The following is a 26793-nucleotide window of genomic DNA, read 5'->3' on the forward strand; positions in this document are numbered from 1 at the left end:
TACATTGTTTCCTGTTATTCTTTACATTTCTAAGTCGTAATAACTTCCAAATTTGCTCTTTGTCTACTCAAATCTACTCCATAATGTCTCTGGGGATTTGTCTTTATTTCTGTTATTATACTCCTTTTTGATATATACATACACACACATATCTTTTAGTACACATACACACATATATACATATACACACATATATATGCCATACATATATATGTAAATGGTCTTTGTTCATGCATTTTTAAAAAGAATTATCAATTTTATGTATATGATTACACTGTAGCTGTCTTCAGACACACCAGAAGGAGGCATCGGATCCCATTACAGATGATTGTGAGACACCATGTAGTTGCTGGGAATTGAACTCAGGATCACTGGAAGAGCAGTCTGTGCTCTTAATCATATACATTTCTTAATAGATGTTATTCATGCCTTCTTTCAGAGTTGCAAGCATGTTTAAGGAAGTCTTGTCCAATGACTCTGATGTGTTGATTTCTTCTGGGATATCTTTTGAATGCACCACATCTTTCTGATTTGTTGTATGTGTGACTTTGTTGATGAGAATTAAAAATGTTGAATTTTATGGAATTATACCTCTGAGACCCAGTCTTGATTCCCAGGGTTTGATCTCTGATGACTGAAAGATATCTTGGTGCTGCGAGACAACTTGAGTGAAAAGCCTGGATTCTTGTATAAAAGACCCTTTCTGGGTCTCCTCCTTTTCCTGACCATGTATGTTTGACTTCTAAATTTGCCCTTACACTAGGTTGCTTTTGAATGTTATGATCCTTAAAAGATTGGCTCCCTGAATGACAAAAAATTTACTTTACATGTATGGGTATTCTGTGAGTATGTCTGTGTACCACATATGTACTCTGAGAAGTCCTTGTTGGCTACTCTGTGGGTGCCAGAAACAAACCTGGGTCTTTGGGAGAGCAGCCAGTGCTCTTAACTATTGAGACATCTCTCCGACTCCTATTTCCAGGTTTTTTTTTTTTAAATCTTGTGGAAGTTACTCAAGTTAGGGGAGTTGACACATGATGGCCAGCCTCTGTGCCTGCTTCTCAGGAAACCAAACCAGCAGCTGCCACACAGTGCCCCATTACTCGAAGGGCAAGGTGTCCTACTTGTTTGGCCCTGGCAGTCTAAACCAGAAATGTACACAGGGCTATCACTGGCTGAGAACTGAAGTAGAAATTAGCTAATGTATCAATCAAGCTTACCTTGTATGACTGCTACTCAACTGGAGTTAAGGACATCCAGAGCGACCTGATATCTTCTGTGATATCAACGCTCTCCAGTGAGTTTTACTTATTAATCTTTATGTGCATCAGTGTTTTGCCTGCATGTCTGTCTGTCTGTCTGTGTGCGTCAGATCCCCTGGAGCTGGAGTTACAGTTGTGAACTGCCATGTGTGTGTGCTGGGAATTGAACCCAGGTCCTTTACAAGAGCAGCCAGTGCTTTTAACTGCTGAGTCATCTTTCCAGCACTGCAATGTTTTCTTTTTTTTTTTTAATTGGATTTTTTTATTTACATTTTAAATGCTATCCCCGTTCCCAGTTTCCTGTCCATAAGCCCCCATCCCATTCCCCTTACCCCTTCTTCTATGAGGGTGTCTCCCCCCCAACCACCCACCTTTTCCTGCCTCCTGGCACTGACATACCCCTACACTGGGTGGTCCAGCCTTGGCCAAGGGCTTCTCCTCTCATTGGTGCCCAACAAGGCCATCCTCTGCTACATATGCAGCTGGAGCCATGGGTCTGCCCATGTGTACTCTTTGGATGGTGGTTTAGTTCCTGGGAGCTCTGGTTGGTTGGTATTGTTATTCTTATGGGGTTGCAAAGCCCTTTGGCTCCTTCAATCCTTTCTTTAAGTCCTCCAATGAGAACCTCATTCTCAGTTCAATGGTTGGCTGCGATCATCCACCTCTGTATTTGTCAGACTCTAGCAGAGCCTCTCAGGAGACAGCTATATCAGGCTCCTGTCAGCATGCACTTCTTGGCATCAGCAGCGAGTTTTTAAATGCAATACGTTTATTGGTCTAAAATAAATTTGCAAATGATTTCCTTGACGGATATTTTAGAATGGCGAGCTAACTGTTATGGGCAAAGACTTGCTTTTATCTTTCTGTTGCTGTTTATATTATTTTCTTATAGGCAGAAAATGTGATTTTAGTAAATTAGCTTTTATTATTTGGTCTGAGGTTCATAGTTAGGTCCTATGAACTATCCACATGTGTTCAAAAAGAACACACACCAAGAGGCATTTGCCACTCTGTTCCTATTAGAAGACACTTATTTATTAACTTGTTGAAATGAATGTCATTGTTCTTGCTGTACCTGACCTGTTCGTTTCTGGAATGAGTATGTTATGCTATCCATCTTGCATTTGACTTGTGCTTTGAGATTGATCCTAGCATAGAATGTGAGTGGCTTTTCTTTCCACCCTTTTCCTAGTTCATATTATATTTATATTTCTAAAAATATTGACAGATAATAAAAAATATTGTTTTCTACCAAGAAAAGGAAATGTGCCTTTCTTTTTGTCTCACCCAGTATTACCTTTAGAGTTCAGAACTGCTGAGTCATATCTGCACACGTCACTGATTTCTTTCCCAATGCTGAGTCACAGTCTCTGCATTCCATGGCACAGAGCGGTCGTTCAGCCTGAGCACGCCCATTTCCTCTTAGAAAGGATATATGGGTCAAAGTTTTGATTCCTGAAAACGTGTTGATTTCTTTCCCCCTACTCTAGAAACACTGATTATAGGACTCCGGACTCAACATTATTTTTCTATAAAGAAATGAAAGATATAGTATGCCTGCCAAAAATGGTAACACAAGGCTTGACACCAAAGGCAGAGAGGACGCAGAGGGCTGTCTGGACCACAGAATAGGACCTTGTCTTTAAAAAAAAAAAAAAAGTGAAGTATGAGTTTAAAAATGTATTTTTATTTTAAATTGATATGTGGAAATTCTATCACAAGACTTGACTGGAAAACAATGCTGTCCCCGGAAAAGTTCTAAATGTGATATTCCATCAACACAGTGGCTTATTTAAACTTATTTAAATGTGACTGACATACACACTTTATTGACAAGTCAGGATGCAGCTTCTGTGACAGAAAACAACTTTCACGGAAATATACTTTCAGTCTAAGAGATCTGAATCTTAATTCACAGTCACACAGGTAAACAGCAAAGAAACAGAAGTCCTAAAGGCAGCGATGTCAGAAAGTAGCAGACAGGAAGAAGACGGTGTTCAAGGGAAGGACCAGGAAAGCCAGTTCCTACTCTAGGCAGCAGTCATAGCAGTACACGCTCTCCGGACACACCATGCTCAGTCCTCCGGGAGCAGAAAGGGGCTGAACAAACACAACCATGCTCAAATGCGGGAGACGGGGCTGTACCCTTCTGGTAAACACAAGAATCTCAAGGAGAAACCCAAGAGCTCCCACAGCATGGCGGAGCCAGTGGTCTGCAAAACTGTAAAGACGACAAGGAACATTTTAGAAGCTTATCAAAATCCTAAAGACCGGAGCACTAAAAGGACACATCTTCCAGTGAGCTTACATCTCCTCAGGGAACTGCATGTCCCTAGAGATAGAGCAGGGCCGTAAGGGCCCTAGACAGGCTCAGCTACTCTTGTTTCCCCAGTGGAGATGGATAAGAACCTCAGAGTTTAAAGAGGATCTTACTGTAACCCACTCTGCTTCTTTAAAAATCTTTTTTTTTTAACTTACGTATTTCATCTTTAGGGGTGTTTTTCCTGTGTGTATGTCTGGGCATCACTGTGTGCTTGGTGCTCACAGAGACCAGAAGAGGCCTTCGATTGCCCTGGAACTGGAGTTACAGTTGTGAGCCACCGTGTGGGTGATGGGGATCATACCTTGGGTCTCTGGAAGAGCTGCCACTGTTCTTAACCACTGAGCCACCATTCCTCTAATCAGAACCAACTCTCCCACAAGAAAGCAAGAATTTAGGTTTTTTTTTTTCCTATTCAAATACTTTGTGGATCAAGAAAAAAAACAGATGAATGCTTACTTCTGCTAGATTTTTCTAATGAAAAAGTAATTTCTGACTGATCATATAGCTACTATATATTATGTATGGTGGTCTGAATGAGAATAGCCCCATAAGCTAGTATGTCTGAAAGCTTGGTCTCTGGTTGGTGGAAAGGGTTAGGAGGCGTGGCCTTACTGGAGGGGGCGTGGCTTTGCTGATGGAGATGTGTTGCTGGGGGTGGGCTTTGACGTTCCAAAACCCTGAGCCATTCTCAGTTGGCCCCAACACGATGGCCAGAGGCTCTACCACCCGCTGGAACCCTAAGACCTAAATTAAATGCTTTCTTTTGTAAGTCGCTTTGGTCATGGTTCCTTTTCACAATCACAGAAGAATAAGAAGACATCGTGATTTCAAAGACCAATGATTTGAGGAAACATTTTCACAATTTAATAGTCAGCAAATGTTAGGAATTAGACTCCTGCTAAGGTCAGAAGAGCATTCTTGACGTTAGTGTCTCGTGTGCTGGGTCATGGGAGTCAGGAGCAACGTCTGAAACAAACTGATGGGATTTTTTTACAGGAGAATCCACTGAAACGCAATCTTTCCTTCCTTTAAAGTGTGCTCCCAGTTACTGTCCCTCTGATGAGCCTGGGTGATGCCACTCTGAACACTCCTTGAAGGAGGGCGGAGTCCCGGCCTTGAACCTCTTCCCACACTCTTCTGGAAGAAGCAGACACAGCTTCAATCAAGTCGGTGGATCCCGGTTGGGAAGCTGGCCCATGAGACACATTAACCACTTGGCCCTCAGCTACGAAGACAGAGCATCTGCTGGCTCACTGAGGGGCGGGGAGGACTTTACCTGTACAGCACCTAGTATCTTCTCCAGTGGTCATGCTCATGCTGTCTGCCTCCTGTACCAAACAGAGACGAACACCAAAGTGAGAAGAAATGTCTCCAGACACCTCAGAGAAGCGGCCTGGTTCTAAGCATGCACAGAGACGGATTGCTGAGCTGTGCTGGGAGACAGAACATTTTTCAGTTGTGACCACCTGTCATTAAATTTTGCTCTATAATTATTCCATTAAAGTGGAAGCAATTAATTAGGAGGCAGTGCTATTAGTAGAAGGAAACTGTCAAAATTGTTTCTCTTGGTGCCAGTTCTGACCATCTGCAGGACATCTAGATGTTTATTACTGCTAATGACTGTGGAAATGGAAATTCATATGCAGATGGCTCTCAGACGACTTCCTGCCAAGCACAGAGAGAGCCACGTGTAGCTTTTCCAGGGCTGAGCACACAAGTGCCCCAACCCCGCAGTGTAGCTGGCCACTTCCTGCCTCTGACAGACACGGGGTGTTGGGAAGGGGCTTGGAGCTGAACTAGCCTTGAAGGAAACTAAGAGTTTCCATATCTTAAAAACAACACCTTTTGGTTGGGCATGATGGTACTCAGGACTCAGAGGCAGGTGGGTTTCTGTGAGTACCAGCCAGGATAATGCCGCAGAGTGAGATCCTGACCCTGCAACACCATGCTTTTCTGTAAGTCTTGTTCTTGGCTTTCTTTGCTACATGGACGTGATGGCTTTAACATGCACTGCCTAATGACCCCTAAAGTGTGAGGGTGACAACCCAAACAGGTGTCCAGATGAACACAACCTTCACCACCCCTGTCATCGCTGCTCCCACCCCTGTGGTTTCCTAGTGTGCAGGCCCTTCTCAGTCACCGAGAGAGACAGAGTGAAGAATCTCGCCGAAGTTTACAGCTCTTAATGGAATGTTAACACGTTTTCCTCACCAGCTGGGCTGAACAGTAGCCAGGGACAGGTCAAAGCTTCAGCTCTCGCCCCCATTTGCTCACAGGGTGGCTGAGCTGGGCCTAGATTTTGATGTTGACGACCTGGGGGTGCACTCCACCCCATTTGCCAGGCTGCAGCCCCAGCAGTGACCCTGGAGGCTCACACATTTATACAGTCATGATATTGTATGCTGTGTCAACTATGCCCAAAGTGAACACTTCCAAGCATTCTGAGCCTTTTCTAACACGAAGAGTTTTGTCTAGTTTTTTCCTAATCTTGAAATAATAACACCTTTCTACTTTATATGTTGTAGAAATAAAAAAAAAAAGTATTAAAGATAGGAAAAGCCCACTAGGAAAATGTGCTGGCCCAAAACATAAGCCCAGTCATTTCACTGAAAAAGTAGATTGCTTCATCTTTAAAACAACAACAAAAAACTCCAATTAAGGACCAACTGCACAAAAGAGCATATAAGTAAAGCCCATAACACAGCCGTCGCAGCAGGCGGCCTGTGCACTCTCTTCCACATGGGCAAGGTGCCAATGAAGCTCTGTCCTTGTACACACTGCCCCTAGCTGCTTCTAGACTCACCTCCAGTCATTAGGCCTGACATCAACCCAGCACGAGGCCGCTCAAACTGGCCTTTTTGTCTCAGGTCCCTAGAACTTTTCCCAGCCCAACCTTCCCAATCAAGACTGATTATGTGTCTATTATAACCCACCCCAATAAAGTGGAGATGTCCTTCAAAAGTTCCAGTCTCAAACCAGGGCCCAATGTCTATGTAGTTTTTAGGCTTTAACTAATGTAGCCAGTGCCACGTTAGGATAAATGGGCTTCTCTGGTCCTGAAGCTGGATAATACCCATGCCGCTAAAGGCTCCCAAAGTGTCAAGTTTAGTGTGGCCATGTGGGTGGCGAATAGCAGCCAGCTCCTGGAAATTTCCAGCCTGTGAGTCGGTCAGTTGTGTGAAGAAATGTGTGCTACTGTTCACTCAATCACTGGACAGGATTAACTGTCCAGGGCCTGCGCGTCCCTCCCCCACATGGGGAGTTCTTCACTATGTTTCCAATCCCCCTTGGTAGTAACTGCTTTACAAACATGCGGGACCCTTGAGGGCACATACAACTTGGACAGGATTACCTCTAAGGAGCTAGCTGTCCTGGGGACAACTGAAGACTAGCCTTCCAGCTCACCCACTGGAGTTCTAGTCTTAGAATTCAGACTTCTCCTGACCTGTGCTTTCCATCCCAGGGACAGGCCCAACAGGAAGTTACCACCATTTTTTTTTTTTTTTTTTTTTTTACTTCAGTCTTATTGTCCTAAGACCAGTATCCACTGTACATGTGGCTATCACTGGCCACAAGGACACCATCACATAGGGACCACGCATCCTGGTGCCATGACAGTCAGATGCCTTGACATCTCTGGGCTATTGGAAAAGCTAAGTGATGTGGGATTCAGGTGAACATAACTCTGGCAGAGACCCAGGACTCAGAAAGCAGCTCTCCTAGGGAGCAATTGTATTATTTTTTTCTATGATGAAATGCTCAATGCTCTCTAGAGAATGTGAAGAAATCAATACCCTTATGACCAACAACCCAAAGTATATCTGAAACATAAACCTCTATAACTTCGGCCACAGCACTAACTGAGAATAATCAAATTCTTATGACATTTTTCCTGGGTGTTCAGTCTGGAACAGGACTGAGACAGTCATCAGACACAGTCCACGTGTGGAGATGTGAGAACACCGGAGACGCTCTCCCGTTGCTGGTGGGAGTGCTAGCCTCCCTAGAGACTTACAGCCTCTTACTGCTCCCAAGTGTACAGTTGTCATCTGGCCTAGCTCCAAGGTTCTGGACATGGGAATGGGACAACGGCAAGCCAGAGAGGACAAAAGGAAAGCATCCTCCTCTGCAGCATGGGAGGCAAGCTGGACGGCTGCTGTCAGGGAAAGGCAGGCTGAGGAAACAGTGACTTCTGCAAGGGAGAGCTATCATTAGAGACTGGCTGCCTCAAAGAGGAGCCACCAGCTTTCCCCTCAGCACAACAAGGGCATTAGCCTGACTCTGCCTTGGGCAGAATTCAGGCTGCCCAAACATTGCCGGGGTGGGGCATGCGGATGGCCAGGCCTAGGCCTAGATCCTACCTAGCTCAAGTGGCTAAAGTCATCACCAGTGTCATGGTCAGCTTTACAAGGAAGACCTATCGTTTTTGGTTACTTTTGGTGGCCTTCAGCCCTAATGGATATCTATCTCATCAGAGAGGCAGCCTTTCCCCCTTGCCATTTTTCTGGACAAACATCTCTCTGGGTCAGCTCAGAGTTTTGGGCCAGTGGTTATCGTGGCAGGAAGCCCCAGAAATAGTCTGTCCTGGAGTTCAGGGGACCCCAGCTGGGCCACCACAGGCCCCAGAAGTCAGTCAGTGGCAGGATGTGGTAGAGTACTTTCTGTAAGTTTAGCTAGTTCAAGGAAATTGAAAAGCTAATCCAAGTCTGCCATGATGGAGTCCCCCATCTCCAGGGAGGACTCTTTTAAAGGTGCTCAAAGGAACTGAATTATTCTAAATTACACAGCAGCTTCGACGTTTGCTCACTATCCATTCTCACGTGCTGTCTACAGCCCGGGCACTGTACCCATGACCTGCTGTCTACAGCCCAATGAGCTCCTTTCTCAGCAATCTGAGCAACATGTAAAGCTGTGCCCAGTTTGCAAAAGTAAAAAAATCACATTTGTGCTTCCATAAAAGGACAAAAACCATAAATCTTAGGTAATTTCAGTCTACTACCTAGTTTAGCTCTGAAATGTATAAGGGACTTGAATGTAAATACTGAGGAGAGGTTCTCTATATATTTAAATGTAAACAATTACATATTTAAAAAAGTACAGTGTGATTTTCAATCCATCTGTATGACATATAAGAAGCTGTATTTCCAACATTATAAATGTAACCCATGACATGCAAGATAACAGAACATTACTATCTGAGCCCTCTATTAGCAACCTTTCGAAAAATCCTTGAACAAATGGTAAAAAAAAAAAAAATGAGTTTTTAAGGGATGAATGAATTAGTAGAAAACAAAGCGTCAAGGAGAGACATCTTACCACCGAGCGAGATCATTATTATTTGTGTCTATTCCATTAAACAAAGAATTAGGAATGCCAACATATTGATTTGTTTTCTAATTGTAATTGTTTTGAAACACAGGAAAGGGTCCTCAGTACAAACACAGTGTGAAGGGATGCAGGACCTATAAGCAGGTGACGGCTGATGTGGTAGCCTCTTACCTGAACCCTGGTCTCGCCATGACTGCCCGGAATGGCCATGTGTGGAGCCTGATCTGTAGGAGCCGTGGCTCTGTCTCCCCTGCCTCCCTGTGGGAACATGGGCAACACGTCAGTACACGGCCACTCACCCTGTCTCACACTTAATGGTGCAGCAAGTGCGAGCAAGCCAGGGGACATTCAGTGTGCCCAGAGCAGCACAGTGGGACTGACGGACCCCAAAGGCCGAAAGAGATCAGCCAGTCTGTACTGGGAGCCGGATGGCAGCCTAGGACAGTAAGAACCAGCTCACCATGTGCCTTTTGGGGGCTTGTTCCTTACCCAGAGGCAACAATCGTCAAAGCTAGCACCTCCAGCAAGGAGACCCACTTACAGTTGCTTTAGGTAACACAGGGATACGTACGGATACTTTTCCCTTGAGCGGTCTCTGGGCATGTGGTGAGCTCTTCTACGCTTCTCACAAATGCATGAACATCTTTACACTCTGACATCTCCCTGGGATCACTGATTTCCACTAACCACGCACTACATTGCACTTAAGGTATCTTTATTTCACAGGAGGATGAGTTCCTGTCATAAGTGCCAATCACAGGCTCTGGGGTGTGTCTGATCAGTGCGGCATTTGGCCAGGAACCCCCAAGTGCAACACATGCATGATGTGACCTTCAGAGACTAAACCCCTCTTCTGTTTGGAGGCATGGTGGCCAGAAAGGATAAGGACCCACACACCCATACCACTAAGTTCACCCAGTAGTGACTGAGAGGCCCCAAGGATGCTGGCACTTTCCCCAGGCCACCTCTTACCTGGGCCCAGGACAATCCACAGGTGGCCTCCTGAGCCCATTTCCTTCACTGTCAGAACAGCTGCTGTCCTGAGAGCACATTTCTGATAACAGCACCCCAAAACCTTTAAAGGCTCCTCAATTTGTAATGGATATAAACATCAGCTCTTACCCTACTCCCTGAGCAAGGCCTCCTGACTGGCGGTGAACAATGGGCATATTGGGATGCCCCTTACTGACACCCTCGCCACGGGGCTCCTTGGTTGTCTGGACCACTGGCGGTGTGGAACGTGGCCAGAGCCCCTGAGGACAGCAGATGTATGATGTCCTTCAGAGGCATGGACATATGTCATGGACAGCAGTGAAGGGAGACCAGCCGCTGTTCAACATGGTGGGAAGTGCTGTGTAGAAGGCTGAGTGAGACCCTTGACAGGAACTTCAGAAATTTATCATCTTTCGACAGGTCTCATTTTAGGTCACAGAACCATAAGACTTTTTACGGTTCCTTTTCAAATGCTTTCCTTTTGAGATTATAATTTAATTGCAACATTTCTCCCTTCCTCCAAGTCCCTCCCATTTTCCCCTCCTTACTTGCCTTTAAAATCATGATCTTTTTTTCCACTGTCACTCTGCACATGTATGTATATTACATGTTGAATTTTTCTAATGCCCCTTGGTTATGAGAAAAAATAAACCTCAACTTTTGTCCTATAGACAAACACTATCCATGTAGTCTTTAACTAGGGGAATTGTGAGAATTCCCCTAGGGAGGCATTAGAGAAGGAGTTCTTTATTCAATTAACAAATGAATCCTTTCTGAAATGTTTCTCCTTATGGGACCAGAATTTATGTTACAAAGACAGCCCAGTCATATTCATCTGTCATAATTTCACCACTCTCTTATCAGGTAAGTCTCCGTGAGCCCTAGCACATTAAGTGACAGGAAGAGGGACGTACCCAGCCCTCGCCCACCTGTGTAATGAGAGTTCCAATGTATCCTGCCTACAATGCGTCGGTTCTCCTTGGAGCAGGCCTTGCAGACCACTGACTTCAGGTTGTGGAACGTGGTGAGCCATGATCTCTGTGAACAGATCAGATGAAAATGCTCCGTCAAAGAGCGGGGCTGAACGGAGCAGGGTGTGAGGTGGCAGGGGTGGGATTCAACCTCCTAGCGGTCTCTGTCCCCACAACATTAACCAGTGTAGAGGCATGCTCTCCGCCAGGTAAAGATGGAGACCTCTCTATTCCCGTGATCTGAAGAGGGTCTTACATGACCGTTCCCCTCCCGAGTCCCCTGGAAACGGAGGCAAATACCTACGATGTCTGCTTCTACCTTGTATAGATTAAATAGTAATGGCTAAAAAATCTACTCTCTGGACAATCTAAGAACACCGAGTGGAGGTGCTAGGGTAAAACAACGGCAGCACACAGGGGCATGAATGTTAGCTGTTCTGGTAGCTTCTTGAATTACTAGTGAGATTTCATCCTAGATAATTCTTTTAAGTGGGCTTGGTGAGAGACCGGGTGCTCTCTCAAGGAGGAATTGTGTATTTTGAGGTACACAAATAGGATAATGGGCAGCTGTGCTCCAGGGCTGCATCTTCTGTCGCTGCCAGAGCCATGTCCAGATCTGAGAAGGGGCTGCCCGCGTGTTCTGCTCCTCTAAGTTCTAAACACTCACAAACCCTGCAACACCCTGGAACTTTGGTGAGAAATGGTGACGGCGACACATTGCCAAATGTTTTCCCTTTGGTGTGAAAACTTGGGAGTGTTTTATCTAACAGATCAGCATGTTCTCTCACAGTCACACCGCCTTCTCATCCCTGTGGGTAAGAAAACATTCCAAATGAGCTTGGCGGGAGGCCTCATTTGGAAATCTTCCAGGAATCATGAAGCAATTGTACTGAGAAGGCTGAGGCAGCAGTCAGGGTCCCCAGGACATGGGCAGCCTTTTGTAGCAGGAGAGTCTCCTCCAACTAGTCTGCCGTTTGGGGGAACCCCTCTACAGACGGTGCAAGCCCTTCTCTCAGCCATTCTCCCCACAGAAGCCATTAGCCATGTGAATACCAACTGATGCTCTGAGCAACAGGACCTCACGTGTGTAGAGCAGATACAGAAACGTGAGCATGGTCCTGACAGCTGTGTGAGGTGATGGGGGTGACGCCGGAGAACACGCCTGCTTTCCTAAAGCTTCCTGAAGTGCGATGGGCAGACCTCCAGGCACACTACAGTGACCGACTTCAAACGTACTCATCGTTCTGATATACAAGAACCAGAACTCACATTTTGTTCCAAAAGAGTCTCCACGCCATATCCTTTTTCAGACTGCAGGTACTTCTGATGGAAAAGCTTGCCATCAAATACATTCCAGGGCATAAAGTCGCTGGTTGTCCAAGGGAAGCCACATGCACTGTTGACTAGTACCAATGTGGTGAGGCCACGGACAAGGAGGGACCCCAGCTGCACAGCTCTGGAGTTGATGTAATCCAGCTGTGGAGACATACGTGCACAGAGAGCTCAAAACGGAGAGTCAGAGCAGAAGTGAAAGTGAGCAGCAAAAAGAGAACTCAAGGGGCTCGAGACCCTCTACATCTTCAGAATGGATGCTTGCAAAGCCCTCAACAGGGAGCTGGGCCTCTTCTGAATGAACGAGGCCTGACAAGCAAGCTACGCCAGAGAAGGATGACAGGAGCCCCTCCCGTCCCCCAGGACCACATCTCGGTTCGCCATTCACCCACTAGGGCAGCAGGTGCTCACATGGGCTCTCTCCTTACACCGATCCAGAAAGTCATCCTGGTTGTGGTGGTTTGAATGGGACCAGCTCCCATGAGCTCATAAGTTTGAATGCTTGATCCTCAGTTGGTGGAACTGTTTGAAAAGGATTAAGAGGTGTGGCCTTGTGGGAGGAGGAGGAGGCCTGTCACTGAGGGTGGGCTTTGAAGTTTCAATAGCCCACACCATTCCCAGTCCCACCCCCTCCCACTCCCCTTCCCCCCACCCTCCGGCCTGCCTGCTTTGGGCTTGCGGATCATATATGAGCTCTTAGCTACTGTTCTTCTACCTCTCCTGTCTGCCTGCTGCCATGTTTCCCATCATGATGATCAAGGACACAACTGTCTGATCTTAGCAATAGAAAAGTAACTGAGACACTGATGTAGGAAAATCTAGGCTATCACATGATGTGGTCACTAGGTAAAACTTATAAGATCATTTATTGTTGGGCTTATTCTCCTGAAAAACACTGAGAGAGAAGCTCCCTGTGTTTCTTTCTTTCTTTTTTTTTTTTTTTTTTTTTCTTCTTTTTCGGAGCTGGGGACCGAACCCAGGGCCTTGCGCTTGCCAGGCAAGCGCTCTACCACTGAGCTAAATCCCCAACCCCTGCTCCCTGTGTTTCTAAAAACCATATTTAACTTCATTTCGACTGAATACCATTAAGAATAAAGTGCCACATGGTATAATCTCGAAGGGTGCCTGAGTTTTTACAAATTAAAAATGTCTTGCCTTAACTCTGGAGAGATGGTTCAGTGGTGAAGTGGCTGCTCGTCCAGAGGACCTGGGTTTGACTCCCAGCACCCACATGGCAACTGTCTATAACCTCAGCTACAAGGACCCAATGCCCTCTTCTGGCTTTTGCAGGCAGAGTACAGAGGTGCACATGGTGACAGATGTGCATGCAGGCAAAAGACTTACTCATACACGTAAAATTAAAATAGATAAACAAAAATCTCAAAAAGAGGGAGTCTCTTGCTAACACGAAATACTTCTTTTCTTTGTTAAATCCATCTGTACATTCAACTTTTTTTGTTGTTGTTCTTGATGGAGAAAAGCTGCCCTTTATGCTACAAAAGGTTCCACATCCCACAGGAAGCCACACGTATTCCCTGTGGATCTGTGATGCTGCTCAGGCGGAAGTTATCAACCCTACTGAAAGGGGAGCACAGTGAGCCAGTCACCTTCCGAGCATCTGCTTTGCTCACAGTGACCAATGCTACCTTAAACACCATTACATATCTAAGAGTTAATAAAACTGAAAAAAGGTTCGAGAAGGTGATCGGTGTTTTAACCCTTTTATACATAAGGCCCCGCTTAAGTGACTTTGGCAATTATTTTAAAAACTATGTGTCCTGTAGCGCATAGCTGTAGTTCCAGAGTGGAGCAGGCCAAGGCACGCTGACTGCCACAGGTTCATGACCTGCCTGGCCTGCATGGTGAATTCCAGGCCAGTAGAGGATACAGTGTGAGACCCTGCATTTTATTTTGCAAAATAAAAACATTGTTTATCATGAACCTGGATCACTGCAGATCCAGCCTTTAATCTTAAGGGGCAAGCTTCAGCTGCGAGAACTGTTTATGGACTCTGGGAAGCTCGTTCCTTAGACAGAGCCACTCGGGAATACTCTGTAGGCTCTGACGGGGCTCTTCACTAATGTCAAACTTCTATGCATGGTCTGCAGAGGGTCTGCTATGAGCAGAACTGAATTTAATGAACTATTCTCAAAGCCCACTAATACAAACCTATTTTCCTTTCATTTACTCTCTGAGTAAAGTGAGTTATGTCCACATGCATGAGATGTTCTTTCTTTCACTTGTTTTATCAAGACTACTTTCTTTGGGGGAGGTAGGTAGGGCTCTCTACGTAGCCCTGGCTGTCTTGGAACTTGCTATGTAGATCCTGCCTCGGCCTGTCTCCATCCCAGGAGCTGGGATTAGAGGAATGTACCACCACATCTAGCAAGAGTGCAAGTCTGGACCTAAAGATCATAATATGTTTAATTTGTACCTGGACAATTCAATTTAGGAAAACAGTTATGAATGGTATTGCTTTCACATTTCAGTTTCTATGTGCTCACTGGTAATATGTGGGCATGCAGTTGAGTTCTGTATGAGGGTCTGTCGTCCTGTTTATGCAGTTGAATTCTGTATGAGGGTCTGTCGTCCTGTTTTGTTTTGTTTTTGCAACCCCCTCGAGACTTCCCTTTCAGAGAACTTCTGGAGAAGACGGCAGAACAGAAGCCACGCTGGATGCAGTCGCTGACTACAGTTTGGGAATTAGAGGGAATATGAATATTTTATCACTCCATCTGCTACTTTTCCAAGTCCTGAAATAGATTTGATCAACACCTCAACCAGCCTCTCTACCACGGACCCATGGGATACTATGAACGGATCTGCGCCTGCCACTCAGCCACTCCTTCCTTCTGAAGCAGCATTTCCTGCAAGCAGACTGGGCTGAAAACCTCCTACCAGGAAATCTACAAAGCAGCGGTGGAACAAATGTCACATAAGGGGTTCCCGGTGGCTGCCACCGGGCACACAGTCAACACCGGAATGAGGAAACACATAACTTCTGAGGGAACTAAACACAAACTCCCACAGGGCTTTGGGTACAGCTTCCAGTCCCGAGGGAAGGCAGGAACCTCAGCCCCACTGAGCTTACCTCAACTCTCCACAGCCTACAAAATGGTTATGAAAACTCCATGCACAAGGGGAGCTGGAAGCCCACAGCAGAGAAAATGGGGCCACTTAAAAGCAAAAGAGAACACAACCTGGATCAGGACCAAGGAGACAAAGCGGCAGAGCAGTCAAGGAGGAAAAACCAACACTCAGATTCAGCTCACATTTTCTTTTAAGTCCACCCAGCTCTCCTTCCCCGTGACAGCTATTCCTTATCTACGTAGCACGGAAGGCACTGCAATAGGCCAATGCTGTCCCCTACTGTTCACCTTCCGCACTCTTACACTCTTCTTTCTTAACTTTTTCTTCTCTTCTAAATCTCCCTTTTCTTTTCTGATACTTATTCCACTTGGCTGACTTGGCTTACTACCACTGAGTATATATCTTTACTTCTTTGTAGTCTACAATGAATGCAAACCCCCACACATCTCCCCCGCTCCCCCTCTATTACCAGGCCTATGCAGGCCCCTCTCCTCTGCTTCCCATCTAACAGCCCAAGCTTACTGCTGGCCTCACAGCCACCGTTCACCTCCTCAGTACTGCATTCGTCTTAGCCTTGTTGTGTTCACAGCCCCGCCAGGGTCCATTCACTTTCTACACTAATCCCTACTTAGCAAGTGTGTTCTGTAGTCACCTGCGACTCCATTACTGGAGTGGTTTAACTACCGGAGCTGCAGACAGCTCTCAACCCACAGGGGCGGAGTGTAGACACAGCCCGGTGCCTGGGACAGCAGTCTAAGGGATGAAAATGGTTCTACAGCCTCGCCTCCTCCAAACACTGCAAACGTGACCACTTAGAGAAGAGAGGAAGCCGAATCAAAGAACACAACTAACACATCTTTACCTGGTAATCAAACCGCAGATAGGCAAATCCCAGGGCACAAACACACATAACACGAAAAGCCAAGGCAACTCATCTCCAGAAATCACCAACCGCATACGAATGACTCATAACTAATGTTATTTAGATGAAATTCTGGGTGTATGATTGAAGAGAATGATTATAATATGGTAGACATTGTGAGGAAGACTCCAGTATTTTCTATGAGAATACAAACAGGCAACAGAAAGGGATAAGACACCAATCCACAACCTAAAGGGAATAAGAGATAAATACGGAAGAAAACCTAAACCAGACCAGAGAAAGAATGAAAAACACAATAGAAATCAAAGTCCAGTGGGACATCTCAGTGGAAGAACGAGTCCAGTGGGACGTCTCAGCGGCAGAATGAGTCTAGTGGGATGCCTGAGTGGTAGAACAGATCACGTGGACACAGAGTATCAAGGTACAAACTCTGCTTCTTGGTGCAGACCCAGGATCCCCTTAGATTTCTCCAGTGTCCCTCCCTTTCAGTCTTTCTTCAGGCCATCTCCACTCCTTTGTGACATTCACAGATCCCATGGTACCACTTTCTGCCTGGGACCTCCAGTGTCCACACTGATCTGGGACCCAGGAGGCAACCCTGACTATCCTACTTGGCCTCCATTCCAGCCTCTCCAGAGCTCCGTTAGTCCTGCTGAAGTCTGCCAGCAGGCGCCCTTCCTCTCACCCCTGAAGACTCTACCTCTTGGTGCAGATCTACTTCTCTCCCACTGCCTTGTTCAGCCTTTCCTTTCAGGCCATCTCCATTCCTCTGTGATACCCCTGAACTCTACAAACACTCTCTATCAGAGGCCGTACAGTTACCACACTTGGCTGGGTCTCAGACTTGAGCAGCAAATACAGCATGCCTCCTACAGAAGGCAGAAATCCTATTGCAACAAGCCCCGAGAAAGCATTCAGCTGAAGCACAGGACAAGGACTTTAAAACAGCAATTATGAATGAATATAAGGTCCTTAAAGAGGGTCTAAATAAATGCCTGAATGAAGACTGAAAACAAACAAGTAGTTGAATAAAATAATCGAAATATTTCAGGACAAGAAATAGAATCACTAAAGAAAAATCAAGTTAAAAAAAAAGAAACAGAAATGAAAAATTTAAGATAACAAACAAAAGCCCTCAAGGTAAGCTCACCAGCAGACATGAACTCAAAAACCATGTAGCAGAAAGGACAGCGCAGTCAAATACAATTCTAAATCTAAAACAAATTCAGACACAAATATCCAGGAAATCCAAGACACTATAAACAGACCAAACCTTTGAATGATAGGTACAAAGGGAGAAGAAGCCCAGGTCAAACGCACAGAAAATATTTTTAACAAAAAACACAGAAGAAAATTTCCCCAATCTAAATAATAATAATAATAATAATAATAATAATAATAATAATAATAAAAGATGCCTATCAACATACAAGAAGTACACAGAACACCAAATAGATAGAACCAGAAATTCCTCATGACATAAAGATCAAAAGATTAAATATGCAGAGCAAAGAAAGGACATTAAAAGCTACAAGGGGAAAAGACCAAGTCATATAAAGGTAGGTCCATTAGAAAAACACTTGACTTTTTGATAGAGGCTCCCAAAGCCAGAAAAACCTGGATGGATATTCTACAAACCTGAGAGAGAATGGATGCCAGCCAGACTACTATACAGAGTAAACTATCAACCAGAGCCAACAGAGAAAAAAAAATCCTATGATAAAACCAAATTTAAGCAATTCTACCTATTTCTGTCTATTTATACAAGACACTAGACGGAAAACTTCAGAAACTTCTGTACTTAAGAAGTTAAGTCCAGTAAAAACAGACACAAGGAGTAAATAATCCCAGAACAGCAAATCAAAACAACGGCAAACCCACCTACGCCATAACAAAATAACAGGAATCAATAAACACCGATCACTGGTAACTCTCAGTATTCATGGTCTTAATTCCTCAATAGAAAGACACACACTAACAGACGAGCTTAAGAAACAGGTTCTATCTTTCTGCTGCACCCATAAAATACCCTCACCATCACCAGCAGACATCCCCTTAGGGTAAACTGCAGGTGTATTTGTGTTTATATTTTCACATGGGCTCTGTCAATTATTTGTCATGGGTCATGTGTTCTCTTTAAAGTACCAGAAGCAGGTGCGTCCTACGGGAATGTAAGGTGGAGTCCACACTGAGTTACACCTGTGAGGAGACCAGTGAGCACTGACTTGCATTCAGAGCTTGTGCAGCTACGACCAGGCAGAGAGCCTAGGACTCTCAGTGAACTCTAAGCTCTCCTGCACTTCCTTAGGGTCAAGTAGCAGCAGACTCCTGTGTTGCAGGAATTGGACTGTCCTTTATATACTTCCAACAAGTGCTGATGGTTTTTCTAAACTATAAGAAATTGCTTTAATTCGTATAATTATTCTAAGTTACGTGTATTCCCTAGTTTATATACATATATGTTCTAATGCTTTGTCCTGCCCCCAGCTGGCTTTGACTGGTGATAAAGAATTGCTGTACAGCCTACGTCGTGACAAGGAAGCAGACAGATCAGAATTAAGAGCCCACAGACACGTAAGAACCTGGGAAAGAGGCCCCAGGGGTCGCTCCGTGATTGGGTCTGGGGGTAGCAGAGATGAAATAAAGATTTAAAAGGTGTTAACTAAAGAATACTAGAAGGGAGTGTGTGCTAGCTACAGGGAGGTTTGGAAGTACCCAGTCATTGAGCTAGTCAAAGTATATCAAAATTAAACTGCCGTGTGTGTGTGTGTGTGTGTGTGTGGGAGGGAGCTCCAGGCAGAGTAACAGTTCAGCACCACACATATAGAAATGAATGCTCTTCAGTATCTACAAAGGATTTGTTTTAAGACACCCAAAATCCACAGAAGCAACGAGTCCCTTGTACAAAGTGACCAGGGATAGGAGGACGGTCTAGCCATATCTGTCACCCCCTGATTACCAAGAGATGATTCAGCTGAGCTCGCTGGCTAGGTGGGTGTCCCCTTCCTCCCTCACCACACCATGTGTGTCACTCCTGAAGCTGCACTCAATCTTAGAGAACAACTTACGCAAACATGTCCTCTGCTAGAATCCCGAAACAGTATCTGCACATGCCCTGCACACATGCTCCTGCTTCAAGTCGCCTCTAGATTAGTTATACCCAGTGTAATACGAATACCATCTAAAGAGTCGTTATGCAGTGTTACATGGGAATAATGACCAGGAAAAAGAGCTGTACACATGCAGTTCTTACAAAGTTATTTTCAGTTAATGGCTAGTTGGGGAACCTATGGCTACAGAGAGTGAGTATAAAAATATGTACATAGATCTTTACACATATAGCACAATTCTGGATTTTTAAAAAAATGCATACACAAACATATAGTTTTGAAGCAATTCTGAGCTACCGTATGCTTAATGTAAGCAGCATAAGTGGCAGATCTAAAGTCACTCCGCTATACATGGTCTCTGGGGCTCCCCTTTCCTCAATAAAACCACAAAGTAAATGTGAAGCATTGCATGCTGGGTGAGGATACAGGAAGGGCAGCCTGGCTTCACTGCTGTGCACCAGTGGATGTGAGGGTGAGCTTGGACCAGAGAAGGCACTGTTTCTCTGACAAAGGCTTCTCAAACTGTGAGACAACCAGGCCAGGAGCTGCAACAACCTGGGCTCCTGAGAAGCAGGGTATAGCAGCTGTCAGTGTTGGGAAGGACAGCCATCTTGGAGTTACTGACAGAGGACAACAATCTTTTGTGGAGACACCCTCACCAAACATGCCCGCCTTGCATGTCCTATGAAGTGCCAACTACAACAGCAGAAAGGCTGGGAAGAATACTGACATGGGTACACCCATGGCCGTGATCGATGACCGTGACCATACCTGTAAGTGCATAAGCTGGGAGGTTGATTTTCCTTGGAGGCACAAGGCCTGAGCGATAAATGCATGCAGATCTTCCAGGGAAAGGGTGTCCACCTGAAAGCACAGGAAAGGGCCAGAGTGAGCCACTGAAAACAACCAACACTCTTTGTATGTGGGTCTCAGTTACCAAAGAGGGTGTGTTTACACACACACACACACACACACACACACACACACACACACACACACAGGCATACATAGGAAAATGTACATGTGTACCAGTGGCGTGGGAAGACGGGGCGAGCACAGCCTCTGCTCTTATCATCTACAGCTCTAGGCCAAGAGCTCTCAAGAAGGGTAAACCATTCTGTATAAAGTGTACAGAACAGATGACTCGGAGGCTGAGGTGGGGTGCCCACGGCTGGAGGAACATCTAACCTCGACAATCCTGCATGTAACCTCTGTCCTAAGATCCCAGCAACATAGCTCAGGGGCCCCCCACTCTGTGGATCAAAAAGTCAAAGTGTGGGGGAAAATCCAAATGGAAACAGAGAGGGACTAACTCAGCCTTTAAAATAAGTTATGTGATGAGGAGATCAGCTTCGCACATGCCTGAGGCTGACCCTGCCTGCGCTTAGGCACTATGACAGTAGTCTTCAGTACCAACTCTACCGGGCTTTGGTCACCCTGGAAACACGCCTGTGGGTGTGTCTATGAGGGTGCTTCAGAATGGCTTGATCTGGACAGAAGACCCAGGCTGGACTCGATGGGTACCATCCCACCCATGGGGGGAGGTGCGGGGCGGGTCCTGGACTAATGAATGACTGAGCTGATCACCTGATTGTGGAAGCAATGTGCCCTGCTGTCTCTGATGTCCCTGCTGCCCTGCCTTCCCCACCATAATGAACTACACATCCTCAAACTGTACAAACCAGAATAAACCCTCCCTCACTCAGGACTGCTTCTGACAGGTGTCTGACCGCAGCAATGAGAAAGGCGACTAACCAAGTGTCTAGTTAGCTGTCCAGTGCTGGATGAAATAGTGTGACCAGAAGCAGCGTGGGGGGGTGGAGGGGCATTTGCTTACATTTCTAAATCCTAGGGCATCATTAAAGGAAGCCAAAGCATCAGGCGGCAGAAACTGAAGTGGAAGCCACGGAGGGTGCTGCCTAGGCTTGCTTCCTATGGCTTGCTCTGCCTTTCATATGGCATCCAAGATCCCCAACCCAGGGATGACATCACCAACAGTAAGCTAGACCTCCAACACCAATCAAGAAAATGCACCTCGGGCTTCCCGACACGGCCACTTGATTAGGGCGTTTTCTCAATCAAGGTGCCCTCTTCCGAAATGACTCTGGCTTCTGTCAAACTGATATCCAAGCGGCCAGCACAGAGACCGCACCGGTAATCAACTAGAATCTGCCACATGCTAACCACTCCCACAGTAATTCTACTCTTACACAAGAGCTCTTCTGAGAGGAAGGAGTACACGGTGGCAGCAAAAACCAGGGCAGAAAGCAACATAACAGTGATAACCCTTCGGTAAAATTTAACCAAGGGCACTTGGAAAATAAAAGGCTTGCTTGTCTCTTTCAGATAAAATGGTCCCCCACAAACCAGAAAGAATACTGGCTTTATACCACTCTCGCCCTGAAATTTTCCGGTAAAGATACTGTATGTACGCTTGACCCAGGTACAAGCTACCAGCCACATGCAGACACAGGTCATGGAGACCTGGAAAGGCTGACCAGCCAGGCCACTCCCTGCTCCATGTTTATTTTGAAGGATACACCATTATTAGACAAAATCCTGTAGAAGTGGGATTTGTGACAAGGCCAAGCACACATATAGATGGTAAAATCCATGAACAGCCATCCCTGCTCAGGCAGAGGTCCACTGGTATGTAATTTTACCAACAATTAGTCATGTTTGGAGGCTAATCTTAAAACACCAGCCTAGGGGAAAAGCCCAACTCTCATGTGTGTCTTTTCTCACAGTTAACTAAGCATGATTGTTAATTCTATGGGATTTAGAATTCGTGGTAGAAACAAACATCTGGGCACATCTGTTGGTGAGTTGCTAGACTTGGTTAGCCAAAATGGAAGAACCACCCTGAATGTAGGTGGAACCATTTTGTGGGCAAAAGTCCCAGGCTGAATGAAGACGAGAAAGTCGCACCAGCATTTATTATTCTGCCCATAAATAGGATCAACTGCCTTGAGCCCCTGCCACCTTGCTCTTCCTGTCATCCTGTCATGATGGACTGTCCCCTCAACCTGTGGGCCAAAATAGCTTTTTTCCTAATGTTGCTTTGGCCAGGGACTTTATTATACCAATAATCAAACAACAAGTATCATGCATGTCCAAGATTTCCTCGAATCAGAGACACCCAAACGGTCGCTCACAGTGAATCAGATCCCCGGTTCCAGGGAATCTAATGCCCTCCTCTGCCCTCCTCGGGCACCAGGCACACAGGCGGTGCACACGCAAACACGGAACAGGTGGAACAAGACATTCATATACATAAAATGAAATTTTTAAAAAGTCAATTTAAGCTCAATTACATAAAACTATATTTTATAATTTATTCTTCAAGTTTTGCCACAGTACTCTGAGAGAGGAGTCAAGATTGTAACAAATATGTCCACCATTGACTTGCCCATACACTAATCTCTTGTGAAAAGTCCTGACCTGTCATCTCCATGAACATCTTGAAGGATTAACTGTGTCCTGTGGAAAGAGACCTTGGGCCTGGCCTGGAGACCCTCGCGGCACTCCAGGAAGGTGAGGGCAGAGACCAAGGGCTACCTCCACTGAGGCACAGAGCTGTGAGCGAGCGCATTCACCTGGACAAACAGGTAGATCAGGAGGCAGCACAGCGCTCTCAACGGGCTCTCCACGGATTGCAGCTCTTCTCTTGAGGAGGAAAGGTTGAAGCAGGCTAGCAATGTGTCCAGGCGCCGGGCCTGGGCTGCTGGCTCTTGGCTCAGCCACAAAACTTCCAAGCTAGGCGTTCCCCCTTAAAAAAAAAAAAAAAGAAATCTATATAGCATGATCATAATATACTTATGGAAGTGTAGTGAAAAACGATTCATCTCTTCTCTGTCTCATTTACTTGGGCACTCAAGGTTAACAGAAGCAGCGGGCACACTTGAGCCCTGCGTCTAGGTTTCAAAGAAAACAGACTTCCAGGGCCGGCACATACCCACTCAAGACTGGCCTGAACGGACCTCCAGGGCCAGCACATACCCACTCAAGACCCGGCCTGAACAGACCTCCAGGGCCAGCACATACCCACTCAAGACCCGGCCTGAACAGACCTCCAGGGCCAGCACATACCCACTCAAGACCCAGCCTGAACGGACCTCCAGGGCTGGCACATACCCACTCAAGACCCGGCCTGAACAGACCTCCAGGGCCAGCACATACCCACTCAAGACCCAGCCTGAACGGACCTCCAGGGCCAGCACATACCCACTCAAGACCCAGCCTGATAACTAGTTTGTGGAGGAAGTGGGGTTTTCACCTGTGTTCATTCTATGCACCACACTGAGGAGTGATTTTCAGAAAAGACAACCTTCTACTCAAGGATCTGGTAAGAGGACGGTATGCCCTGGGGAAAGGCCATCCGTCCACCCCTGTTAGTCAGAGCTAACTCCTCTTAAATGGGTGGTTTCCAAACTTATGTACAAAAGACTCAGCTGTGGAGACCCTGGGATGCATTTTCTGGGATGGATACAAACCTTCTGACGGGAGAGGTATATGTGTCAGTGACTATGCATTCAGAGAACCTATAGCCTGAGATGTATGGATCCCAAACCACCAAGCAAAAATGCCTAGAAGGTGATTTTTAGTGTTCCGTTTTGATATTATGCAGGTCCACCGAAACAATTACTAAAATTTTTAAAAAGTGCCCTTTCTTGTTAACTCGACAAAGACAAACTGTCCTGAATACAGATGACAAACAGTGGCAACTCTACACAAACATGAAGGTGCCGGTCTAAGACCCGCGGCTGTGCCTCTCCAGACAGCTGCGGCTCTGCTGGGCACTGATTGAAAGCCTGAGCCAAAAGTCCAGAGCAGCGAGGGTGAGATATCTCACATGTTCACCATGAAAACAAAGCACCGAACCAAATGGTGTCAGAAGCCCGGGACTCAGGAAACTCCTTCTCACCTCTTCCCACCCCCGAAGCAGAAGGACGCCGTAAGTCACTTGCTGTCCTGCAAAGGCTAAAGTATTTCATTTGCCAAACACGTTTTTGTTATTGATTTGGGGAAGAAGGCCATTTTCTCTGAGAGAAAGAAAATGTTTCATGCAACTGTCCTCTGAGACACTGGTGCTTGAGACATCCCACTTCAAGGTCGGGATGGGCGTCTGAGAGCCTGTTAGAAACTACTCCCGATGTGCACGACGTGCTGCGGCCGCTGAGCCTAGGATCTAAGAACCGTTTTCTGTTTTAAATGGTTGAAAGGGAATCAAAAGAAAACCGCTATTTCCTAGTACAAGCAAAAATAAAATCCCAATGTTAGTTCGATGTTCGTCAAGTCTAACTGGAAACTTGCCCTGCTCCCTTGTGCACGCAGTACCTGTGATTCCACTTTGATGACCTAGGTTACAAGTAACATAAAGCCACAGGGCCCACAAAGCCAAACACACTGTGAGACATTAGAAACAAAAGGCTTGCTAACAGCCTCTGATAGAAGGGAAATAATAAACTTCTACTCTCATAGTTTTTTTTAAATATTAAAGTACTTAGAAGAGAGTTTTTTAAATTATAAAAGTCAGAGGTTGCAATTCCTAAAAATCAAATAAACAAACCCCTACATCTTTCCACCCAGACAAAGCATTTTAAAACACAGAGGTAGAATAGCCTGAGGATCGGTGTCTGTCTCACCAGAGCACCAAAGTAAAGAGAGATTCACTTCAGTGCTTGAGACAGTAAAGACCATTTCCTCATGAAAATGATACTTCTGGATACATTGGAGTTTAATATTAAAGACACCTGAAGATTTGTGAAATATATATATAGTATCAGAGATAGCGGAAGTGGTGAATGAGGGGCTCCCAGGCTGAGTGAACAGTGACCATTTTCACTCCCAGCCTCCATTTGCTCAGGGTCTCAACTCCAGGAGGTGCAAAGACTTAAAGCACCTAACAAAAGAGAGTGCCCTGGGGATACTCGGGTACAGTGCTGACCTAGAGAGTGCCCTGGGGATACTCAGGGGTACAGTGCTGACCTAGAGAGTGCCCTGGGGATACTCGGGTACAGTGCTGACCTAGAGAGTGCCCTGGGGATACTCGGGTACAGTGCTGACCTAGAGAGTGCCCTGGGGATACTCGGGTACAGTGCTGACCTAGAGAGTGCCCTGGGGATACTCAGGGGTACAGTGCTGACCTAGCATCTAGAGGGCCTAGGTTGGGTCCTCAGCACTAAAATCTAAACAAGTCAATTCATTTTTTGTCACAGAGGTTTCTGATCGCACTATCCTATGTCCTGATGTTTATAATCACTGGGGCGTTTATACTGAGCAGGTCCATGAAATGACGGCTGCCGGCTGCCTGGGAAGAGCAATGCAGCAAAAAGATTACCCATCAGCTTCTAATCTCAGCACTTGGGAAGTAGCAGAGCCAGGGGGATCTCTGTGAGTTCAAGGCCAGCATGGATGGAAGAGAGAGTCCAAGGCAGCCAGGGCTACAGAGAGATCCTGTCTCAAAACAGAAAAAAAGACCACCTAAGTAAACTGAAGTTAAGAATGCAGAGATTAAGGGCTGCTGTTCAGCTTTCTAGCAGACAGGTCCTAACATGCAGAAGTGCCTAGGTTAAAATCCCAGGTATGTAAAAGAAATACAAAGATTTTACCATAAAATTACTTCAGTTCAAATGGAGGAAAAAGTAAACTGAGGAAGGGGCTCTGAGGAGGTTTCAAGAAGAGAGGCAGGCACGTGTGGACTGGGCACTGTTGAGAGAACAGGCTTCTGGGATTGCAGGCAGACAGCAGTGAGCACGTGCTAAGACTCTGTCCCTTCCTTCCCTTACAACCAAACATCAAGTGCAGCAGAGTCCACCGCCAGCGGGATCGCCCGGTGCTCCCCTTGCTGAGAGTCCACTACAGCGGGATCGCCTGGTGCGCCCCTTGCTGAGAGTCCACACCTGGTGCTCCCCTTGCTGAGAGTCCACTGCCAGCGGGTCCATCGCGGGATCTGGTGCTCCCCTTGCTGAGAGTCCACCGCCAGCGGGATCGCCTGGTGCTCCCCTTGCTGAGAGTCCACTGCCAGCGGGATCGCCTGGTGCTCCCCTTGCTGAGAGTCCACCGACAGCGGGATCGCCTGGTGCTCCCCTTGCTGAGAGTCCACCGCCAGCGGGATCGCCTGGTGCTCCCCTTGCTGAGAGTCCACCGCCAGCGGGATCGCCTGGTGCTCCCCTTGCTGAGAGTCCACTGCCAGCGGGATCGCCTGGTGCTCCCCTTGCTGAGAGTCCACCGACAGTGGGATCGCCTGGTGCTCCCCTTGCTGAGAGTCCACTGACAGTGGGATCGCCCGGTGCTCCCCTTGCTCACACACATAAGTCTAATATCACAGAAGCTACATGACAGAGCAACTGAGAGGACTAAGGGGTTATTTTAGCTCACAGCTTCAGAGGAGTTCACAGCATCACAACAGTGACCTGAGGGGGTAGGAACAGCGGACAGCAGCTACTCATGCTGCCACCCACGAGTTGTAGACATAGGTCATAACCCGAAGCAGGGAAGA

General features: G+C 46.2%; 1 protein-coding gene and 1 long non-coding RNA gene across 4 annotated transcripts in view; both read right to left on the reverse strand.

Moving 5' to 3' along the window:
- Positions 1-4426: 4426 nt before the first annotated feature.
- Positions 4427-6805, reverse strand: LOC116884043. Its single transcript, XR_004385812.1, has 2 exons — positions 4862-6805; positions 4427-4551 (listed from the first exon to the last, which is right to left on the reverse strand). It is a non-coding gene; the product is annotated as an uncharacterized LOC116884043 (long non-coding RNA).
- Positions 6806-8310: 1505 nt separating this feature from the next.
- Positions 8311-26793, reverse strand: part of Fam120b (family with sequence similarity 120B) — a 59048-nt gene continuing 40565 nt past the window's right edge. For all 3 annotated transcript variants that reach the window (XM_032885286.1, XM_032885285.1, XM_032885287.1), the window contains 5 exons: positions 22889-23061; positions 20064-20156; positions 12147-12353; positions 10836-10944; positions 8311-9171 (listed from right to left, as the gene is read on the reverse strand). In XM_032885286.1, the coding sequence (XP_032741177.1) occupies positions 8930-9171; positions 10836-10944; positions 12147-12353; positions 20064-20156; positions 22889-23061 (824 nt within the window). In that variant the 3' untranslated portion in view covers positions 8311-8929. The remainder of the gene's footprint in view (positions 9172-10835; positions 10945-12146; positions 12354-20063; positions 20157-22888; positions 23062-26793) is intronic.

Source organism: Rattus rattus, chromosome 14, assembly GCF_011064425.1.
Source record: "Rattus rattus isolate New Zealand chromosome 14, Rrattus_CSIRO_v1, whole genome shotgun sequence".
NCBI classification, from domain to species: domain Eukaryota; kingdom Metazoa; phylum Chordata; class Mammalia; order Rodentia; family Muridae; genus Rattus; species Rattus rattus.